The following is a 21,709-nucleotide window of genomic DNA, read 5'->3' as shown; positions in this document are numbered from 1 at the left end:
TAACAGTCTGACAAATAAGGTGCAAGGGCCAATGTTGAGGGTGTTGCCTGGAAAAAATAGAAGAGCATAGGTCAAATATGTCGTATCTATTCCACAACCCACAGAATTCAGGAAAGGTATATTTTGTTTATTTCAGACACCTGATATGTTATTTTTATGCATAAATATATGGTGAAAGAGAACCAACACTAAGTTAGCTTGCATTTTCACAAAATTGTAACAGCCATCTCATTTTATGCACCACAAAGGCCAGAAAAGGTCAGGCTAAAACTAGGTTTAAAAATCTGGCACAAGGACAACCTTGGCGTAGGTTTTATGCTCTAGCTAGGTTAGATGTGACATACTAGTGATGCTGGCAAATCAGGTGCCCGCTCATACCAAGGTCCCCATGTCTCAATTGGACACTGACAAATACATAACCAGAATCAGTCTGGCCAACCTGTATTATAATTCTAATATCTATTTTAACAATTCTAAGAATGTGTTTAGACTTCACTGAATGCTTATGAATTGCTACGTGCATTAATATCATTTATAATATTGTAAGGTAATATTTCAGCAGTTACATTGTGAACCTCTGTGACTGTGTAAATCACCAGACAGGAGAGAGACCTTAATTACTGAGGGGTTCATCTTCAACAGAAAGTGTTATGCCTTTCCCAAAAGTAAAGGTCCATCAATATCTGACACACTATTGTGGGACCCTGCAATTGGAATCTCCCTACAAACCCTCAAGAGAGCAAAAGACTTATGTTGTTCTGTCCTCCTCCCTATGACAACAAGTCATGTAAGTGGGTTCCTCCCATCAGTTGAGTTTCCAGCTCACAGTACATGGCAGGAGAGGTATGAAACCTCTAACAAGAACTGATGCTTGGACTCTGGGAAGAAGATTTTTCCACACATAAGCAAGAAATCTCCAGCTGCTTAGCTAGAGGACATAGAGCTTGCTGATTATAGAAACTTCTATTACTTTTTGAAACTTAAGATTGTAATTCATTTGTGTATGTTTACTGCTTTACCCTTGTAAAGAATTCTCTAAATTTCTTTTTCCTATTTAATAAATCTTTGTATAGTTTATTACAGGATTAGCTGCAAGCATTATCTTTGTTGTGAGACTTAAGGTGCGCTCAGTGGTTTGAGCATTGGCCTGCTAAACCCAGGGTTGTGAGTTCAATCCTTGAGGGGGCCACTCAGGGATCTGGGGCAAAAATCAGTACTTGGTCCTGCTAGTGAAGGCAGGGGGCTGGACTCGATGACCTTTCAAGGTCCCTTCCAGTTCTATGAGATATACCTATCTCCAATTATTAAGTCAAACTGATCTGGGGTAATGACTGGTCCTTTGGGACTCAGAGTAACTTAAATATTGCTGTGTTTCTTGATGTAAAGGACCATTGATCACAAAAGTACGCTCACCTGGGTGGTGAGATAGCTCAGAGTAGCCCAGGGGACTGTCTGTGACTCCATTGTAATGCTCCTATAGTGCCTGCGGAATTTACACTTGATAAATGATTGGTGAAATCTAAGACTATGTCTACACTACAAACCTTACAGCAGCACAACTGTACCACTGCAAGTGCACCGCTGTCAAGTCTCCTGCGTAGCCACTCTATGACAGCAGGAGAGAGCTTTCCCACCAGCATAATTAAACCACCTCCAACAAGCAGCAGTAGCTATGTTGGCAGGAGTCGCTCTGCCACCAACATAGTGATGTCCACACCAGCGCTTTTATCAGTGAAACTTATGTCAGTCAGGGTTTCATTTTTTTCCACACCCTTGACTGAAAATAGTTTTGCTGACAAAAGTGCTAATGTAGACATAGCATTAGTATAGAACTCACAGTCAATTTGGGGATTGTACTCTGCTTCCTAACAGTCTGCCCTGAGGTTAGTACTCCTGCTCTTTAATCACTGCAGGCAGCATTACAGTATCAAGGCAAACTAGCATATCAAAATGCATTTCAATAAGTAGCATTTCTCATACAGTGTTACTTTTTACTGGTGCTACAGATTACCACTCCTGACTTATGAACCTTTCCTCAAATCCTTGTTTAACAAAAAAACCAGAAAGGACACTTTTGGTATATCAGTATAAAACCAACTGTTAATGCAGATAATGGTTTTAAAAATTATGTGGGATCAACTTGACTGTAGTCATCAGCCAATCATTGCTCCTTGTAAGGAACTGAATGTTACTCAGCATAGTAAATGCCCACAGTGACACTGAGGCCCCTTGGTGACAACTGGCAAATGGCTCAACATTCTTTGCAAGCAGCTCCTTCCTCAGACCTGACAAACTCACTACATTCACTATAAAGGGGAATATGCAAGTTCTCTACTAAAAGCTTGTAGATGTGCGTATGGGAAATATTTGAGGAATAATGTAACTACATTGAAAATTAACCCCTTATGGTCTTGAAGTGAAAGTGAGTCCTCAGGAAATAATGCATCTTTGTGATGGCCAATTCAAGTGGAAGGGAGTTGTCACCCCTCTCTGGCTAGCTAACGATGTAACATATTGCTCAATCATCCACCTTGGCAACAACCCAGAAAAGGCAATGGAATAACAACAAAGCAACTATAAACACTGAGGCCTTGGCTACACTGGCGCTTTACAGCACTGCAACTTTCTCGCTCAGGGGTGTGAAAAAACACCCCCCTGAGCACAGCAAGTTACAGCGCTGTAAAGTGCCAGTGTAAACAGTGCCCCAGCGCTGGGAGCGCGGCTCCCAGCGCAGTAAGCTAATCCCCTTGGGGAGGTGGAGTACTTGCAGCGCTGGGAGCTCTCTCCCAGCGCTGACGCAGCGACCACACTCGCACCTCAAAGCGCTGCTGCGGGAGCACTCCCGCGGCAGCGCTTTGGAGTTTCGAGTGTAGCCAAGCCCTGCAACTAATTGTAAGTGAAAAGGAATGACATGACAGGAAGGGGTGGCCATGTTTGTGAATAAAGACAGATTTTGTATATTACAAGGTGGAGAAAGACATTCTATATCCATTCACTGAGATGTGTCTTGTTGAACAGGGGCGCTTCATGAAAGACTGAGGCCTTGTCTACAGTAGAGTTTTGCTGACGCAAGTTACTCCAACTATCTAAAAGCACTATAATTATATCGTTTGAGCATGTTCGCACAACGCTGCTTCTGTTGGTGAAGTGCATACACAGTTGGTGCTCTAGCATAGACACAGAGCAGTGCAGTGAGAGTAGCTATCCCACTATGTTACTTGCCACCTTCTGCAACTAGGAGTTGTGGGAAGGCAGAGTGGATCATAGTGCATCAGTGGGCTCAATGTCCCATGATGCATTTTTTTCCCATACCATCATTCCATAAGGCTTCCAAATGCATTTTGCACCATTTTTCAATGGCCCCTGTACACCCACCATCTCTGTCTGAAAGGATGGATCCTGTACTGTTCTCTACTGTTGTGGTCACTGTTATGAACAAATCATGGATGGTTATGCTGTAGTATATCATGAACTCCCAATCTGAATAGGAATCAGAGTTGCCTGACCCACTACATGTCATCGAAAGAAACACCACCAGATTACTTTTGGCATTTATGGAGCACCTGCACACAGTGGACCGTCGCTTCTAGGCTTGGGAAACAAGCAGTGAATGGTGGGATCACACTGTTATGCAGGTCTGGGATGATGAGCAGTGGCTGCAGAACTTTCAGAAGAGGAAAGCCCCCTTCCTGGAACTGTGTGCGGAGCTCGCCCCAGCACTGTGGCACAACCACACCAAAATGAGAGCTGTGCTCTCAGTGGATAAGCGTATAGCGATCGCTGTGTGGAAGCTGGTAACTCCAGACTGCTACCGGTCAGTGTTTAGAAATCTAGAGCAGTTTCCCCCTTGCTGGAGGATTTTGAGCAGCCAAATACCAGGGCTATTAGAGAGGGTGCAATGGGGAGTTATTTGAATCAGAGAAGCTTTGAGGCACTATTTTGATAATGAGCATGAGTAATAAGTCTTTCTATACAGCACCCTGCCTGCTTGGTTAACTTTCCACCCTCCATGAAAATGTTGATGATTCCTGACCAAGATTTGTAGTCTGCAAATGATCCAATTGCCACTGTGTATTAATTCCAGCAGCAACCACCATGTGAAGGAGACAAATAATGATCATCTTTCAGAGAGTATGTTTTTATTAAATACCAATTAACACACAAAATGCTTAGTGGGAAGGGAGATAACAGTGCAGGGCAGTGTAGGCTCTTATAACTGTGCTAAGTCCAGCTATCATTTCGGAAGCTATCCGAAGGTGCGGAGCCAATGGGGTACCAAGACAGCCTGGGAGGTTGCAAGGAATGTGTGGGAGGAGTTTGGGGAGGGCATGGCAAGCAGTTCTGCATCAGCAGGGTGGGAGGACAGGGGGGAGCATAAGCACACATCTATTCTGCCTGCAGCGTGATTAGGGATTTCAACATCTCTGTTTGCGCCATCACTCTAAGCCAATGGGAGAGAGAGCTCTCCAGTCAACTTAATTAATCCTTCCCCAATGAGCAGTGGCAGCTATGTTGGTGGGAGAAACTCTCCTGCTGACAAAGTGCTGTCCACACCAGGGCTTAGGTTGGCATAAATTATGTCTCTCTGGGAAGTGGCTAGTTCACACCCCTGCGCGACATAACTTATGTCAATTTAAACTGTAGTGTGGCCATAGCCTGAGTTCTGGCTCCTTGTAGCTTGCAAACTGCTGCAAGAAGACTAATTCCCATCTCAAAGTTCAATGAGTGAAGACCCTGATTATCGTTTTATGATTTTGCTTTGTATGTAGCCATTTTTTCCCATCACTCACATCTGTATTCTTTATTAAAATAAATTTCCTTTTGTTTAATTATCATTGAATTCAAGTGCTGCATTTGATACAAGAGCAACAGTCCAGGGTAAAACTAGTGAACTGTTCCTTTGAGAACAGAGAACCTAGTACTTCTGGGGGCATCCATTGATCAGGGGGGCACTTTAAAGGGACTCAGGAGCTGGGGTGCATCCATTGTCAACCTGCAGGGAAAAAGTAGGGCTAGAATAGCCCAGAGGAGAATTCTTGAGTTGCTGACAGTTTTGTTGCGTTAGGGAGTTGACACCCAGCAGGCACTGGCCACACTCCCTCAAGCAGCAGGAAGATGGCAACAGGTGAATCACAGCTCTTGGTGCCTCCAGAAGGATCACACCCACCCCTCTTTTTATAACTTATTAAAAAAAAAGATACAATCCTTTCCCAAAAAGTGGGTTAATTTAAATCAAAGCAATATAACTCACCAATTTTAATAGTTTAAATCAGTAAGCAAGAAACTGATTTAAATCATCGATTTTAATCTTGCATTGTATTTGTACTTTTTAGTTTTTGCCCTTAAGGGAAAGTTGATTCTCTAATTAGTAACCATAAAAACACATTGATTTGCAATTCAATATAGACTTTACACTATATTTCATGCTTCTTTATGCTAACTAGAAGGATACATTGTATATAAATGTAAACAATTATATACCTTTTCATTTACATTTATTACATTACAAAATGGTGAATGATGCATTTCTTACTTCCTATATAATTTTTTTTTACTTGTGATGTGTCACACTCCATGTCAATGAAAAAAAATAATTCAATTAAAAATGCACACTTTTTTAAAATAGTTGAATAAAACTACTAGTCCTGCCAGAATTCTGCACAACACAGCATTTGTGCAGAATTAGTGTTCCCTGCAGAACTTTACTTTTTCACACTGAATTTGTGATTTCCCCTCAGCATTCCTGCACATGCCTGGCACAGGGGGTTGAGGCTCCCACTGACAGTCCCAGGCTGATACTGGGAGCATGATTATATTGTGTTATTTTGACAAAAAATATTTTGAATTTTGCAAAATTTTAAAATATTGTGTGCAAAATTTTTAAGTGTTTGGCAGAGAATTCTTCCAAGAGTAAACTACCTTAAATGTGCTGGATATCTAAGAAACTGTTTATCAAAACATGGTTTGCATTTAAAACTAACATAGTACGTTGTTTTGTCATCTCTAGTTAGTGAATTGAACTGATTGTTTTTGGTCACCATTGTCCAACATCTTCTCACATCTAGCTTTTATTCAGGTTGGAAGAGGAAAACAAGCTTTCTTGCATTAGCAACTCCCAACTGGTTTCTTAACTTTGAATAAACTAGTCACTAAACTGAACTAGTTAAATAAAATGAAAAAAGAAGAAAATATTCTCTCTGTACCTATAGAAGAGGCTACTGCTATTAAAAACTGGTTCCAGGCGCTTTGAAAGTGACTTCCACCAGTTAAGTGGTCTAACTTTCTTTAAAAGTCTGGCAAACGTACCCTTTATTTTTTTAATTTAAATTGTTTTAACAGATTATAGTAAGCTTAGGTCTTAAGATAAATGTGAAATATGAAAGCGAATTCAAAAGTTTTATTTTTTAAAATGTATTTAATTTAAATTTTAAAAACTTTTTAAAAAATCACTGATTTTTATTCACCCTGCTTTCCCCTAACTTCTCTTTTTGACAGATTAATCATCAGTACTAGTGTACTTGAATCCAAGAATTGCAGGATTTTTTAGAATATCTGTAATGCACTATTCAATCATTTAAAATCACTCCACCGAAGAAAACAAGTAAATATCAGTTTACACCTACCAACTTAAATTTTGTATTTTGTCACTGTAGCATCAAATTTTGAGTTAATTTTGTATTGTGCGCGCTAAAGGTAAGGTGTTTCTGCAGAAGGCTTATTTTGGTGATCACTTTTAAGAGTCTGCATCATCCTGCAAGCTACTTTTCAACAGAATGAGTGCTCCTGTTGAAGACCATTTGGAAACATCAGTTAATGTAAAATGAGACAATCTACTTACTTATCTGGGTTTCCCACATGCAGCGCAAGCTTCTTTTCAACTGCAGTGGCTTTCAATTAACTTATGGGTACCATTCAATTGTAGGCTTTGATCTATTTAGCATTTTTCTTGGTGACCCACTGTGGTGGGTATAGAAACCCCAAACTGGAATGTAAGGGGTTAAAGGACAGTCCTGGGCCCAGCTAGCCCTGCCCCTCTAACCCTGCAGAACATGCTCCAACTGGCAACATCGTTGAAAAGGGAGCAAAGCCCGCTCAGAACCCTGGAGAGGAGTACAGAACTACTCCACCAAAAGGGGCTAGAGATGCATCCCTGAAGTACAGGACTATATGCTGAGCCCAGTTCACGTTGTTTTCTTTTCTTTTTGGAAAAAAGGAGAATAAGGGGGATATGATAGAGGTATATAAAATCATGAGTGATGTGGAGAAGGTAAATAAGGAAAAGTTATTTACTTGTTCCCATAATACAAGAACTAGGGGCCATCAAATGAAATTAATGGGCAGCAGGTTTAAAACAAATAAAAGGAAGTTCTTCTTCACACAGCGCACAGTCAACTTGTGGAACTCCTTGCCTGAGGAGGTTGTGAAGCCTAGGACTACACAGCGTTTAAAAAAGAACTGGATAAATTCATGGACGTTAAGTCCGTTAATGGCTATTAGCCAGGATGGGTAAGGAATGGTGTTCCTAGCCTCTGTTTGTCAGAGGGTGGAGATGGATGGCAGGAGAGAGATCACTTGATCATTACCTGTTAGGTTCACTCCCTCTGGGGCACCTGGCATTGGCCACTGTCAGTAGATAGGATACTGGGCTAGATGGACCTTTGGTCTGACCCAGTATGGCCACTCTTATGTTCTTATGTTTTTATTTTTCCCTTATCTGGGACCAGAAGCAGAAGGTGCAGTGGTAGGAAGCAACCCAGAGAGGGTAGCTCAGAGGGTCTATCAACACTGCTGACGCTCATAGGGCCCTGGGTCAGAGCCTGGTGGAGTGGGTGGGCACAGATTCCCCTATCACTACTGAGTGGACGCTAACCACTAAGCCACTCAAGCCAACTGAGAACTCTACTACACCCGCCTATGTATTTGTGCTTCAGCCCAAACTGAGACAACAGCTGACATGAGAATGGACATTCCTCAAGCAGGGTGTTGCAAGTGAAAAGCCCTTGACTCTGAAATACACTTCTCCCGTGTCCAACACAGCCTGAGTTGGGGGACCATCAAAGCACATTCCAAAGCTTTTTCTAAACGAGTGGGGTTGAGTGCAGAATGTTTGTTAGCTGGTATGTTCTATCAGTGTGCTTTTAAAACAGATTTTGTGAATTTAGAATATTATTTTATTTACTATTAAATGCATGTCCCTCAAGACAAAATGCCATTTAAATTAAATAAAAATATAAGTAGTGAATTATCCAGTAACAAGTTATAGCTGTGCCTGATTTATTTCTTCCACTATTAAAAGTGGCTATGATATGGTCTTCAAAATGGCAAACTATAAAGCAAACTTCTTTTTTTAACGTTAAAGTAACTTTCCAGTTTATGTCATCTGTGTAGGTTAAGAGAAAGTAACATGCAGAAGAAAAAGTACATCCATGCACCAAAACTTCAGAACTGGGAGACTTCTAAGAAAATGAGACCTATTATACCATCAAGGGCTCTAGCTGTTATATACCCATGTACTTTGTTTATATGTAGAAAAGAAATACTGCGGACAGATGGAAACGCCTTATTTGTATTTACAGGAGAATTTTGTTGTTGTTCAAGTCAAAATAACTTACATTTTCTATTCGAGTACCAATACTCAATATGCCACTGATAAAAAATGGATTGTTCTGGGGAAAAAAAACAAAACAAAAAATAAATCAACTTTTCACGCAACCAAAAGCAAAGTAAGGTTGTTCACTCAACGGCATTTCTCTGTCTGTAATGCAATAACGTTTGAATGCCACATCTGATGCATTCAAAAAATTCAGGGAATGTTCTAGGCAACAGTGAGTAGAATCATATTGATTTTGATGAAAATCAGAAGGGAAAAAGAGGAATCTGATTAGGAGAGCCAGCAGCTTCAAAGAACCAGTTGATAGCAGCCATTAACACCTTACCTTGTAACAATATCCCCTCTATCTCAGCTTTGTGGATCCTCCCAATACAGTACAATGTTGATATCCAAAATGACTTATTTCCCAGACAGAAAGACAAAAAATAAGAATAGTGGGGTGAAGGGACAGTGGGGAGAAGGAAAATAGAAGAAGGCTGGTACACAGGGAGCTTGTTGGAGGGAATACCAGGGGTATGGCTACACTGGCACTTCGTCAGCAAAACTTGTTGTTCGGGGTGTTAAAATACACCCCCAAATGACAAAAGTTTTATCAAGGAAAAGCACCAGTGCGAACAGCTCCTTATCAGCAGGAGCACTCTCCTGCAGACAAAGCTGCTGCTGGTGGGCGGGGAAGGGGTTTTTTTTGCAGTCAAGAGAGCACTCTTCTGCCAACAAACAGCAGCTACACTGTGCAGCTTTTAGCAGCGTAGCTATAGCACCACACCATGTCGCTAAAAGCTGCATAGTGTAGTCATAGCCTAGGATGAAAGGACGCCTTGTAAGGGCAATGTGCTCAGACAGAGGGAACAAAGTGTGCGACCCACTAGTACAGTGGTTCTCAACCTTTCTGGACTACTGTACCTCTTTCAGGAGGTTGATTTGTCTTGCGTACCCCAAATTTCACCTCACTTAAAAAGTGCTTGCTTATAAAATCAGACATCAAAATATAAAAAAATGTTAAGCACACTATTACTGAAAAATTGCTTACTTTCTCATTATGATCATATAATTATAAAATAAATCAATTGGAATATAAATATTGTACTTACAGTTCAGTGGTACAGTATATAAAACAGTGTAAACAAGTCATTATCTGTAGGAAATTTTAGTTTGTACTGAATTCACTAGTGCTTTTTATGTAGCCTGTTGTAAAACTAGGTAAATATCTTGATGAGTTGACATACTCCCTGAAAGACCTCTGTGTACCCAAGGGGTACATGTACCCCTGGTTGAGAACCACTGCACTAGTTAATATGAAGTCATGTAGCGGCAGAGTGGACCATCAGGATGCAGTTTTGGGTTGCACACAACCAATCTTCCATTGATCACATAATTTTCCAAGTAAAAACTGTGCAATAGCTCAATTGGAAAAAAAAAGAAAAAAGAAAAAAAAAAGCACCACACCAAACACACACTAAAATATTTGGTTCATCATTTGCACACTCGCGCACAATCCTCAGTTTACTTTGCTGCTTCCCTCTCTCCTTTGTTTGGCATCTCCTATCAGTACATGGTTGTTTTGGACCAGACCAGCAGCAGCAGCAAGATTCAAACAGCAAACTGTTACTGAGCAAAAGAGGAGTGAAAGTGACCAAGAAAAAGCAACTTTATTTCACTCTGTGAGTAGGCTCTACTGTCTGTACTGCAATCATGGATCAGGGAATGCTGTGCTATCAGGGCCGGTGCAAGGATGTTTCGCGCCCTAGGCGAAACTTCCACCTTACCCCCCCCGCACCCCCACCCTGAGCACCCCCCTAGCAGCTCCCCCCCTCCGCCCTGAGACACCCCCCTTGCGGCAGCTCCCCACCCCCCACCTTGAGGCACCCCCCCGCCCCAGCTCACCCCTGCTTCGCACAGGAGCACGAGCACCCCAAGCATGCCGTCACTGCTTCACTTCTCCCGCCTCCCAGGCTTGCGGCGCCAATCTGCTTAGGCGCCACAAGCCTGGGAGGTGGAAGAAGTGAAGCAGCCACGACGTGCTCGGGGATGAGGTGGGGCGGGGATGAGCTGAGGCGGGGAGTTCCCGTGCGTGCCACCCCCCGCCCCTTACTTGCTGCAGGCGGCCCTCCCCGCGCTCCTCTGCCCCAGCTCCCTCTGCCTAAATGCCAGCGGTGACCGGGGCGGCCGAAGATCCAGCCGCCACGGTCATTGCCGAAGAAAATGGCGCCCCGCAAATCCCAGTGGCGGTCGCCTAAATGGTTGCACCGGCCCCGTGTGCTATCCACTGTCCAAACATGTGACGAACAGATGATCCATGCTCCAATCAAGCCCCCAGAGCCAGTTTTCTTGCAGACATCACTGAATCATTGTACTTCCCTTACAAGAACAGTAACTCATAGTGCAACCCAACCGGCTGTCAACATATTTATTCACCCTAGCAGAAACAACTGCCTTGTTCTAATTTTAACATATAAATCAAGATCTGTATCATGGCAAGGTGCTAATTAAGCAGTCTAACACATTTGAAAACATAAGTTATAGAACACCACTTACCACAACTTTCTTAGCCAAATCAACAATGTCTTCCAGAACCTCAATATCCCAGAGTCTCTTCAAACTTAGCTCACAATAGTAGGAATTGCTTAAATGAAAACATTTATTTTTTTAGAAAAGTAATTTTTGTCCTATTATATAGCCTTAGCTATTAATATTAAAGTCAGTCCGATCTAAAGAAGACAGTGTTTAGAAACCTAGAGCAATCTCTTCAAAATGGGAAATCAATGGTAGCTGCTGGGTTCTTAGCACTTTCAAAAACCAGGGCAATGATTTGGATGTTTAAATATAGGCATCCATTTTTGAAGAGTTTATCCCTGATATTCAGAATCAAAAGTCTCTTCAGTTATAGCTAGGGCCCTACCAAATTCACGACCATGAAAAACATGTCACAAATTGTGAAATCTGGTCTTGTGTGTATTTTTACTCTATACTATACAGATTCCTAGGGGGAGACCAGTGTTTCTGAAACTGGAGGTCCTGATCCAAAAGTGGGTTGTGGGTCGGGCGGTGCAAGGTTATTTTAGGGGGGTTGCAGTATTGCCACCCTTACTTCTGTGCTGCCTTCAGAGCTGGGAGGCTGGAGAGTGGTGATTGTTGGCCAGACATCCAGCTCTGAAGGCAGCATCCAGCCAGCAGAAGGGTGGAAGTAAGGATGGCAATACCATACCATATCACCCTTACTTCTGTGCTGCTGCCTTCAGAGCTGGGCAGCCTGAGAGTGGCAGCTGTTGGCTGAGGGCCCAGCTCTGAAGGCAGCAGCGTGGAAGTAAGGGTGGCAAAACCATATCATGCCATCCTTACTTCTGCACTGCTGGTGGCAGTGGTTCTGCCTTCAGAGCTGGGCTCCCGGCCAGAAGCTGTCGCTCTCTGGCCACCCAGCTCTGAAGACAGCGCTGCCGCCAGCAGCTGTGAAGAAGTAGGGGTAGTAGTATATCGCAACCCTCCTACAACAACTTTGCGACCCTCCCAGAACTCCTTTTCGGGTCAGGACTCCTACAGATTACAACACTGATATTTCAGATTTAAATAGATAATTTGACCGTGAAATTGACCAAAATGGACCATGAATTTGGTATGGCCCAGTTATAGCCAACTTTGCTCATGGCCAGATTGAAGCATTAAAACAAAAACAAAAATGTAAAGGACAAGATTAACCAATATGAATACATGCATGCTTACCTGAAATCAGGTTTATTCTCAAATTTAAACAGAAACGGCCAAACGATGTAGATTTTAATCACATCGCAATAGTCTTTCAGTACATGAACTGGCTTACTGCACCACACTTCACAGGGATCAACTGCTTAAGAAAAGAAAAGGAAGACATAAGGAACCTGATTAAGAATAACCAAAGCTGAATGTTTATTTTAAAAAAACAAAAACAAAAAAAAACAAACCACTAGGAGTAATTTCTATGCTATGCTCAGACCTAAAACCTGGAATCAAGGAAATCTGAACGCTCCTGGTATAGCTGAGTTATTTGGGAGACTGGCAAAAGAAATGGGCAAACTATCAGTGTCAAGAGATGTTCTTTAGGGGTTGGGGGAGGTTAGTGTTTTTTTAAGAAAGGACATATTACTCTCTCTCAAGAAATCTCTAGCAATAATACATACAACTTCCTGTCTGCTTTCACTGAAAGGGAGAACATGCATCTAACCTACAGGTTTCTGGTCCATACATCTCCCATTACTTAAGCAGGCTGAAATCAAGCATTTGTTTCTCCCTCTTCCAATCAGAAGAGGTACATGGCTCTATCTGGAACCAAGCAATATTAATTAAAAAGTAACTTGGAAACTCCTGGTCGTGAGATACACTTGACTGACCCAAGACTGCAAATTGCAAACTGCATTAATTAACCAGGTCACTAATCACTCAGAACAATTCAACTGATCAGAATGCTGCAAAGACCACGATCAAAGCAGATTTTTCTCTGCCTGATGCATGACCACAATAAGATTTCTAAAGCTCTTTGTGCTGCAATCAGACCTAAAATAGGTCATCTGACTGTCCAGGTTACATGTGAGAAACAAGTCCAGTAAAAGGACACTCAGAAGCCACTACACAGAGGACCCAGGACAACAGATTATATTAATATACCAAGACACTTAGGGCTTGGCTACACTTACAAGTTGCAGCGCTGGGAGTTACAGCGCTGGTCATGCAGCTGTGTAGGGCCAGCGCTGGAGTGTGGCCACACTGACAGCTACCAGCGCTGCAGTGTGGCCACACTTGCAGCACTTTCCAGCGCTATATTGAGAGGTGCATTGTGGGCAGCTATCCCACAGAGCACCTCGTCCCGTTTTGGCGCCGAGTATTGTGGGAAGGGGAAGGAAGTGTGTGGGTCATTCCGCTTCCTGTTCCAACGCCCCGTGGTGCATCGCTTCACATCCCAGCATTCTGTCTTTCCGGCAACGTTTGGCGCCATTGTGAGCGTCTTTCTGCTCTGTGTGTGAATCGCGATTTCTGTGGGAAATGGAGCCCGAGCTGCTGAGGACTGTGCTGATGAGTGTCGCCAGCACAACACGTTTGGCAGTCGAGCTATTCCTTCAGCTCCAAAGTGACAGTGAGGAGTCTGACGATGATATCGATATGGATTTGCCTGCTGCGTATGACACTACAGTGCTTGTGGCATTCACGGAAATGCTCAGCACCGTTGAACGCCGCTTTTGGGCTCGGGAAACAAGCACTGACTGGTGGGATCACATCGTCATGGAAGTCTGGGATGACGAGCAGTGGCTGCAGAACTTTCGTATGAGAAAAGCCACTTTCATGGGACTGTGTGCTGAGCTCGCCCCCACCCTGCGGCGCAAGGACACAAGATTGAGAGCTGCCCTGACGGTGGAAAAGCGGGTGGCTATTGCAATCTGGAAGCTGGCAACTCCAGACAGCTACCGGTCGGTCGGGAACCAGTTTGGAGTGGAAAAGTCGACCGTTGGAATCGTTTTGATGCAAGTTTGCAAGGCAATTAATCGCATCCTGCTAAGAAAGACCGTGACTCTGGGGAACGTGCAGGACATTGTGGATGGCTTTGCACAAATGGGTTTCCCTAACTGTGGAGGGGCGATAGATGGGACGCATATTCCTATTCTGCCCCCCCCCACCTGGCATCAGAGTACGTTAATCGTAAGGGGTATTTCTCTATGGTTCTCCAGGCGCTTGTGGATCACCGTGGGCATTTCATTGACATTTACACAGGCTGGCCTGGAAAGGTGCATGATGCACGCATCTTTCGGAACAGTGGCCTGTTCAGGAAGATGCAGGCAGGGACTTTTTTCCCAGACAGGAAGATCACAGTAGGGGACGTCGAAATGCCCATTGTGATACTTGGAGACCCCGCTTACCCGTTACTGCCTTGGCTCATGAAACCCTATACAGGGAAGGTTGACAGGAGCAAGGACTGGTTCAACTACAGGCTGAGCCGGTGCCGAATGACTGTGGAGTGTGCTTTTGGGCCTTTAAAAGCCCGCTGGCGTTCCTTGTATGGGAAGCTAGACTTGGGGGAAAGCAGCATCCCCGCGGTTATATCCGCTTGCTGTACCCTCCATAATATTTGTGAAGGGAAGGGTGAAACATTCAGTCAGGCATGGACCACCGAGGTTCAAGTCCTGGAGGCTGAATATGCACAGCCAGAGAGCAGGGCTAATAGAGAGGCCCAGCACAGGGCTACAAGGATTAGGGATGCCTTGAGGGAAGAATTTGAGGCTGAAAGCCAACAGTAATGTTTGCTGCCTTGCATGGGAGTGAATTGCACTGTTTACACTGTTATTCTATTATCCCTAAAATGATTTGCAGTGCCTCTTTCTTTACTGGGCTAAGGTATCTTTCACTATCTGCTATAATAAAGACTGTTTTCAAAGCCAAAAATTGTTTTATTGAAAAGAAAAAAAACTTCCTTGACAGACAGAAACACAACATTTCATGAACACAAGAGGGCAGGGGTGTGGGTTGGTGAACTGCACAGTCACAAGTTTGCATACGTCCTGTCTGGAGTGCTGTGCAATGAATCCTGCACTTCAGGGTGCATAAACTGCATGGTGATGGGGGTTGAGTGCAGAGGGTAAGGGTTGTAGTTAGCAGGGCTGGTTGGTGAACGTACAGGTGTTGGAGGCAGCTTGTGGTGGTAAGAACCTGGATGCTGGGGAAGGGGGGTTTGAACTGACATTGGTGCACAAGGCAAAAAGCTTTGGGACGACGGGGCGGGGGGGGGGGGAGTAGCACGGTAGTGCTCTGCTTGCATGGCAACGAGTGACTCGATAGAGTCCGCTTGGCACGACAGGATGCTTAGCAACTTCTCTGTGCTTTTCCTCTTGGCCACTGCATTTCTCTTGCGGATCCTGCTTTCCTTGTCTCTCCACTCCTGCAAGTTTTTACTCTCTCTAGCAGAGTGAGCAATAACAGTTCTCAGCATGTCTTCCTTGCTCTTTCGGGGATTTTTTCTCAAATTCTGCAACTTCTGTGCTGTGGTACATCTGGTCAGTCCAGCAGTCAAGGTCACTTTAGAAAAAAAGAATTGACAACATTTAACAGGGAAGCATTGTGTTCATTATCTCAAGACTGAAATTCCCACACACTGAAGGAGTTCTTAGTCCTCAGTTTAGCATTCTTTTACCACACACATAACACAGCAGAAGCCACAAAATGGTGAGTGAGGGGTGCTTATGGAGGGAGAAGTGGGGCTTGAGTGATAGAGGGGTGCTGGTTGCTTTGGGTAAGCTTCAGTGATAGAGGGTTTGAGTGAAGATGCAGCTGCAGGGGTGATCTTCACTATCTCCCTATCTCTATCACTAGCTTCACTAAAGAGTCTCCCAACATTTTTCACAGGAGTTAATCCTGGAAGATATCTCCTTGCTGCGAGTCACTAGGGAACAGCGGGAGGCTCTTCTACAGCAATGTGGATTCCGCCCTGGACCCTATGCGGGTTGCCTGTGTTCAGCGATGGTCCGTCCCCCCCCCTCGCGGCACAGTGGCGCGGACGCGTTAGCCTGACTGGGACAAGGACAACAGTGGCTCTCCCTATAAACCTGCGCAGGCATATTGCCCACGCTCTGGCTGAAACTTTTGCTGAGATAACTGCAGACGATTACCGCGACGTGATAGACCACATCAATGGGCTATTCCACATCTAGGCTGGCATGCATACAGCCCGAACCCCCCTTCCTCTCCAGAAACATTTCCACCCAGAAAATAAAAGCCGCTTACCGGTAACCCGCTGCTCTGCTTGTCCTTCTGCAACTGCTGGCTGCTGCGATTGGGTACTTTCCTCCTGGCTTGAGAAGAGCTCCTGGCTGCATGCCTCAAGGGACTCTGGGGTGTCTTCTGGGGTGTCACTCGCGTATTCCTCCCCCCCCCGCCTCCGCCTCCTCCTCCTGTCCCCCACCCGGCTCAGAAGTGTCCATCGTGGTCCTGGGATTGGCAGTGGGGTCACCCCCAAGTATCGCGTCCATCTCCCTGTAAAAACGGCAGGTCGTGGGGGCAGCTCCGGATCGGCGATTATCCTCGCGGGCTTTGTAATAGGCACTCCGCAGCTCTTTAACTTTCACCCTGCATTGTAGTGCGTCCCGATCATGGCCCCTATCCAGCATGGACCTTGATACCTGCTCAAAGGTATCGTAATTCCTACGGCTGGAGCGCAGCTGGGACTGCACAGCTTCCTCCCCCCAAACACTAATGAGGTCCTGCAATTCGCCAGTGCTCCATGCTGGGGCTCGTTTGCCGCGTGGAGGCATGGTCACCTGCAAAGATTAACTGATTGCACTCCACACACACCTGGCTGCAGCAAACAGGAAGGAGATTTTTAAAATTCCCGGGGCATTTAAAGGGCGGGTCACCTGAGGCAAGAGCAGTAGAGTGCAAACTGATGAGCAGAGTGGCTGAACAGGAATTCTGGGATAACTCCTTATTCCCTGGAGGACAATTAAAGCGCTGGTGAGTGTCCACACCTGCTGAGCAGCGGCACTCCTTATACCCCAACCCTGACGGGTTTTCAGCCAGCACTGCAACCAGGGAGTTGCAGCGCTGGTTGTGCCCTGCAAGTGTGGACGGGGTGTAATTGCAGCGCTGGAAAGCCTCCACCAGCGCTGCAACTTGTAAGTGTAGCCAAGCCCTTAGAACCTACTGAATTTCAGAAACCTTTATTGGCCTCCAAGAGCATGCCATCAAAGGTGTTTTTCTGACATGACCAGAAAAGTGTATGTCAGCCTCAAAAGAGATGAGGTACTTGTTAAGGACAAACAATGACAATTGTCACTGCCACTCCACTCCCTCCTCAATCATAGTATTCAGAGTCTGACCAGTTATGCAAGTTGAGACAGAAACTAGTAGGACAGTCCTAATAGTGGCCTAAAATGACAAAAAAAAGTCACTATTCATGAGGAAATTGTACAGGTCACGGACTCACAGGCCCAGTGCTCCCACTCAGCTCTGTATGGTCCCTGGTAGGAACGCCCCTTCAGTGTAACAGCCCTTCTTGGGTGTCCACTCTCTCTCAGAGGTTAAGCCCTGGACTCCACTGCCTCCTGGAACCGCACCTCCCTGAGCCTCCAGCACGCCTGTCTCTCGCGGTGGACCCCCTCAGGGAGTCCATTCACTCTGGACCCTCACAGGAGTCACAATCTAGGTGTTCTGGAACTACTCTGGAAGAAGCTTAGCCAAGACTCTGGTGCAGCATAACTCCCTTCAGGGCACACTGTCCAGGGCAAGAAGCCTCCTCGGCTTTGGCGCTTCCTGGGTCCAATCTCAGAGCATTCAGCACCCCCCATTCCCACCGGGAGCTCCCCGCAGTGGGTCCACCTAGATGGGACACCCAGGGAAGCCTTACATGTCTCCAAAGGGCCATTCAACTCCACTTCCCAGTCAGCAGTGACTCTCAGCCAGCATTGTAAAACAGAAGGTTTATTAGGCCTGGTCTACACTAGTCGTTTATTTCGGAATTAGCTGAGTTAATTCGAAAAAAAAAAAATTAATCCGTTCACACCACCAAACCAGTTTTTTCAATTTAAAGGGCTCTTTAATCCGATTTCTGTACTCCACCTCGGCAAGTGGAGTAGCGCTTAAATCGAGATCGCAATCCCAGGTTAAAGGTATTGTGGACGCAATTCGACATTATTGGCCTCCAAGAGCTGTCCCAGAATGCTCCCTTGTGACCGCTCTGGACAACACTCTCAAATTCGATGTACTAGCCAGGTAGGCAGGAAAAGCCCCAGGAACTTTTGAATTTCATTTCCTGTTTGGTCACCATCAGCACAGGTGACCATCAGTAGATAACACCATCACAAGAGATCACACAGTTCCAGATTCGCAGACGAGCTCCAGCATGGTCCAAACTGGAGGTACTGGATCTCATCGCACGTTGGGGAGACGAATCTGTTATGGCAGAATTACGTTCCTCCCCCCCCCCCCCCCAAAAAAAAAAAAAGAACGCAAATACGTATGCTAACGTCTCCAGGGCCATGATGGAAAGAGTCTACTCCAGGGACACAGAGCAGTGTCGTACAAAAAAAATCAAGGAGCTCAGACAAGCGTATCAAAAAGCCAGGGAGGCGAATAGGCGATCTGGGTCACAGCCCCATACATGCCGCTTCTACCATGAGCTGAATGCAATTATGGAGGGTGGCGCCACCACTACCTCACCATTGTCTGGGAACACCTGCAAGGGGGGAGTTGCACAGAGCGAGGAGGTTGAGTCATTGAAGGACGAAGAGGAGTAGGAGGACAATGCAAAGGTGGCAAGTGGGGAATCTGTTTTCCTCCCTAGCCAGGAACTATGCTTAACGCTGGAGCCAATAGCCTCCCCCAACTCCCAAGGTGGGCTCCCGGACCATGACCCTGGAGAAGGTTCTTCTGGTGAGTGAGAGCCTGATCAGAGCCATGCGGTGGGGGACTTGGGGGAAACCCAACTACGCTGGGCTGTTCGCATTTAGTTTAAAGGGCTCATCCATGCTCAGAGCCTCATTGGCCCCATGCAGTGGGTACGGGGGTGGGTATAAAGTGATCTTCCCAGAGAGCCCACAGGCCCTCCTTTTACATGGCAAACCCACCAGGCATTGCTTGCTATGGGAAAGGGGGCCCGGCAGTTTTAAAGCATTGAAATGAATGCGGAAGAAGCAGAACCCCACGTGCCCCTAGGGCTTACCATGGCTGCCTACAAGCCAAATTCTGCTGCCCGGCCATGTGTGATGGCTTACTCACACCAAAGTGGCAGGCACTTCCGTACAAGAGGCAAAATGCTAACTTGTACAGAAAGAACATGTGCTGTGTACTATGAATTACCTGTTTCACTGAGAAAGTGTCCCCTTTGTTCTCTGAAATGTATATTTTAAAATACTACCCTCCCTTTTTCTCCTCCTGCAGGTGCAAATGTTTCAACGCAGCACCTATCTACTCCATCCCAGGGGCTAGTCCAGATTAGAAGGCAGAAAAAATGAACTCGGGACGACACGTTCGCCGAGCTCATGCAGTTCTCCTGCACTGACTGCCTTCAGGCATTCAGCTGGGCCCTAACAATTGCCGAGTCCCGTAAAGCATTACAGAAACATGAAGAGAGGAGGGACGCGCACGATGAGAGCAGGCAGGACGCTATGGTCAAGCTCATGGGGGAGCAAACTGACATGCTGAGCTATATGGTGGATCTAATGCGGGAAAGGCAGCAAGACCACAGACTGCCACTGCAGCCCCTGTATGATCACCCTCCCCAAGTTCCATAGCCTCCTCACCCAGATGCCCAAGAACACAAAGGGGGAGGCTACAGGGATCCACACACTCAACCCCAGAGGATCGCCCAAGCAGCAGAAAGCTGACATATGAGAACTTTTGATTTGGTTTCTGGACTTGTCCTTCCCTCCTCCTCCACCCCGCTAACCCAAATACCCCCCCACTCCCCGGGTCTACCTTCTGATTTCTTTGAATGTGTTGTGCAACAAATAATAAAGAACAAAGTCAAAATTGTTTAAAAACTATTTCCTTTCATATATATATAGGGGGGGACAGGTTAACTTCAAGAGAAACAAAATACAACTGTCACACCGTACCCTGGCCAGTCATGAAACTGGCTTTCAAAGCTTCTCTGATGCTGTGCTCTTCTAATCGCCCTGTTGTCTGGCTGTGTAAAATTGGCCGCCAGGCTATTTGCCTCCATCTCCCATCCCACCATAAACGTCTCCCTCTTACTCTCACAGATATTGTTGAGCACACAACAAGCAGCAATTACAATTGGAATATTGGTAGTGCTGAGATCTAACCGAGTCAGTAAACTGCACCAGCGCGCTTTTAAACATCCAAAAGCACATTCTACCACCAGTCTGCACTTGCTCAGCCTATAGTTGAACTGCTCCTTACTACTGCCCAGGAAGCCTATGCACAGCTTCATGAGCCATGGCATTAAGGGGTAGGCTGGGTCCCCGAGGACAACTATGGGCATTTCAACATCCCCAACAGTAATTTTCTGCTCTGGGAAGCAAGTCCCTTCCTGCAGCTGTTCAAACAGACCAGAGTTTCTGAAGATGCAAGCGTCATGCACTTTTCCTGGTTATCCCATGTTGATGTTGGTGAAATGTCCCTTGTGATCCACCAGTGCTTGCAGCACCACTGAAAAGTATCCCTTGCAGTTTATGTACTGGCTGCCCCGGTGTGCAGGGGCCAAGATAGGGATATGCATTCCGTCTATCACCCCGCTGCAGTTAGGGAACCCCAGCACATTAAAGCCATCCACAATAGTCTGCACATTTCCCAAAGTCACTACCCTTGATAGCAGCTGGTCAATGATTGCGTTGGCTACTTGGATCACAGCAGCCCCCACAGTAGATTTGCCCACTCCAAACTGTGGGAACTATGGGATAGCTACCCACAGTGCATCACTCCAACATTCGATGCTAGCCTCAGTACTGTGGACGCACTCCGCCGAATTCACGCAGTTTAGTGGGGACACACTAAAGAATGTATAAAATTGCTTCCAAAAATTCAAATAGAATAATTTCAAATTAACTTCGTACCGTAGACATACCATGAGTCAACAGGAACACAGTATAGTTTTTTACCCTTTGGTAACCTGTGACCGGTGTTATTGATCAACCACTTTCTTAAAACAAAAGCCATATCAACAGTACAGATGCTGCAACAGCATAGCAATGGCGTCATAGCTATGCTGTTGTAACCCCATAGCTTGTTAGCACAGAAATCAGGAACTTTCAGCGAAGTCCATCTTGGAAGGATCCAGGGCCTGGTGCGCTGGATTCCCCACTCCGATTACCCAACAGGAGACTGATCATTTTCAGCTGCCTGGCCCCAGACATGCCTGTTGCCCCTCCTCATTCCTTTGTCTCTTTCCAGGGCCAGCAAGTCACCTGGTCTACTTCAACACCTCCAATTGATTCTTGCAGAGGTGGTGACCCAGCACTCAGTTGCCAGGCTCCAGAGTGTCAACCATTCTCTGTCCCAGGCAGCAGTCACACCTGCCCTCTAAGGGTCACGGCAATGATCACACACTCTTATCCCACCACCTAAATACACTACTTGAATAACAGGGGAAACTGAGGCACACAGTATTCAAAGAAGACATTAAGAACC

General features: G+C 45.5%; 1 protein-coding gene across 2 annotated transcripts in view; it reads right to left on the bottom strand.

Moving 5' to 3' along the window:
- Positions 1-21,709, bottom strand: part of TTC3 (tetratricopeptide repeat domain 3) — a 150,647-nt gene that overhangs the window by 107,967 nt on the left and 20,971 nt on the right. The window contains exons 4-6 of one of the 2 annotated variants that reach the window (XM_045002449.1): positions 12,329-12,452; positions 11,147-11,234; positions 8,613-8,666 (exon numbers count right to left, since the gene is read on the bottom strand). In XM_045002449.1, coding sequence (XP_044858384.1) covers positions 8,613-8,666; positions 11,147-11,234; positions 12,329-12,452 — 266 coding nt within the window. The remainder of the gene's footprint in view (positions 1-8,612; positions 8,667-11,146; positions 11,235-12,328; positions 12,453-21,709) is intronic. The other variant, XM_045002450.1, reaches the window with a different exon arrangement.

This window comes from Mauremys mutica, chromosome 1 (assembly GCF_020497125.1).
Source record: "Mauremys mutica isolate MM-2020 ecotype Southern chromosome 1, ASM2049712v1, whole genome shotgun sequence".
Taxonomy (NCBI): domain Eukaryota; kingdom Metazoa; phylum Chordata; order Testudines; family Geoemydidae; genus Mauremys; species Mauremys mutica.
Note: the sequence above shows the minus strand (reverse complement) of the source record. Positions and strands in the feature narration are given on the sequence as shown.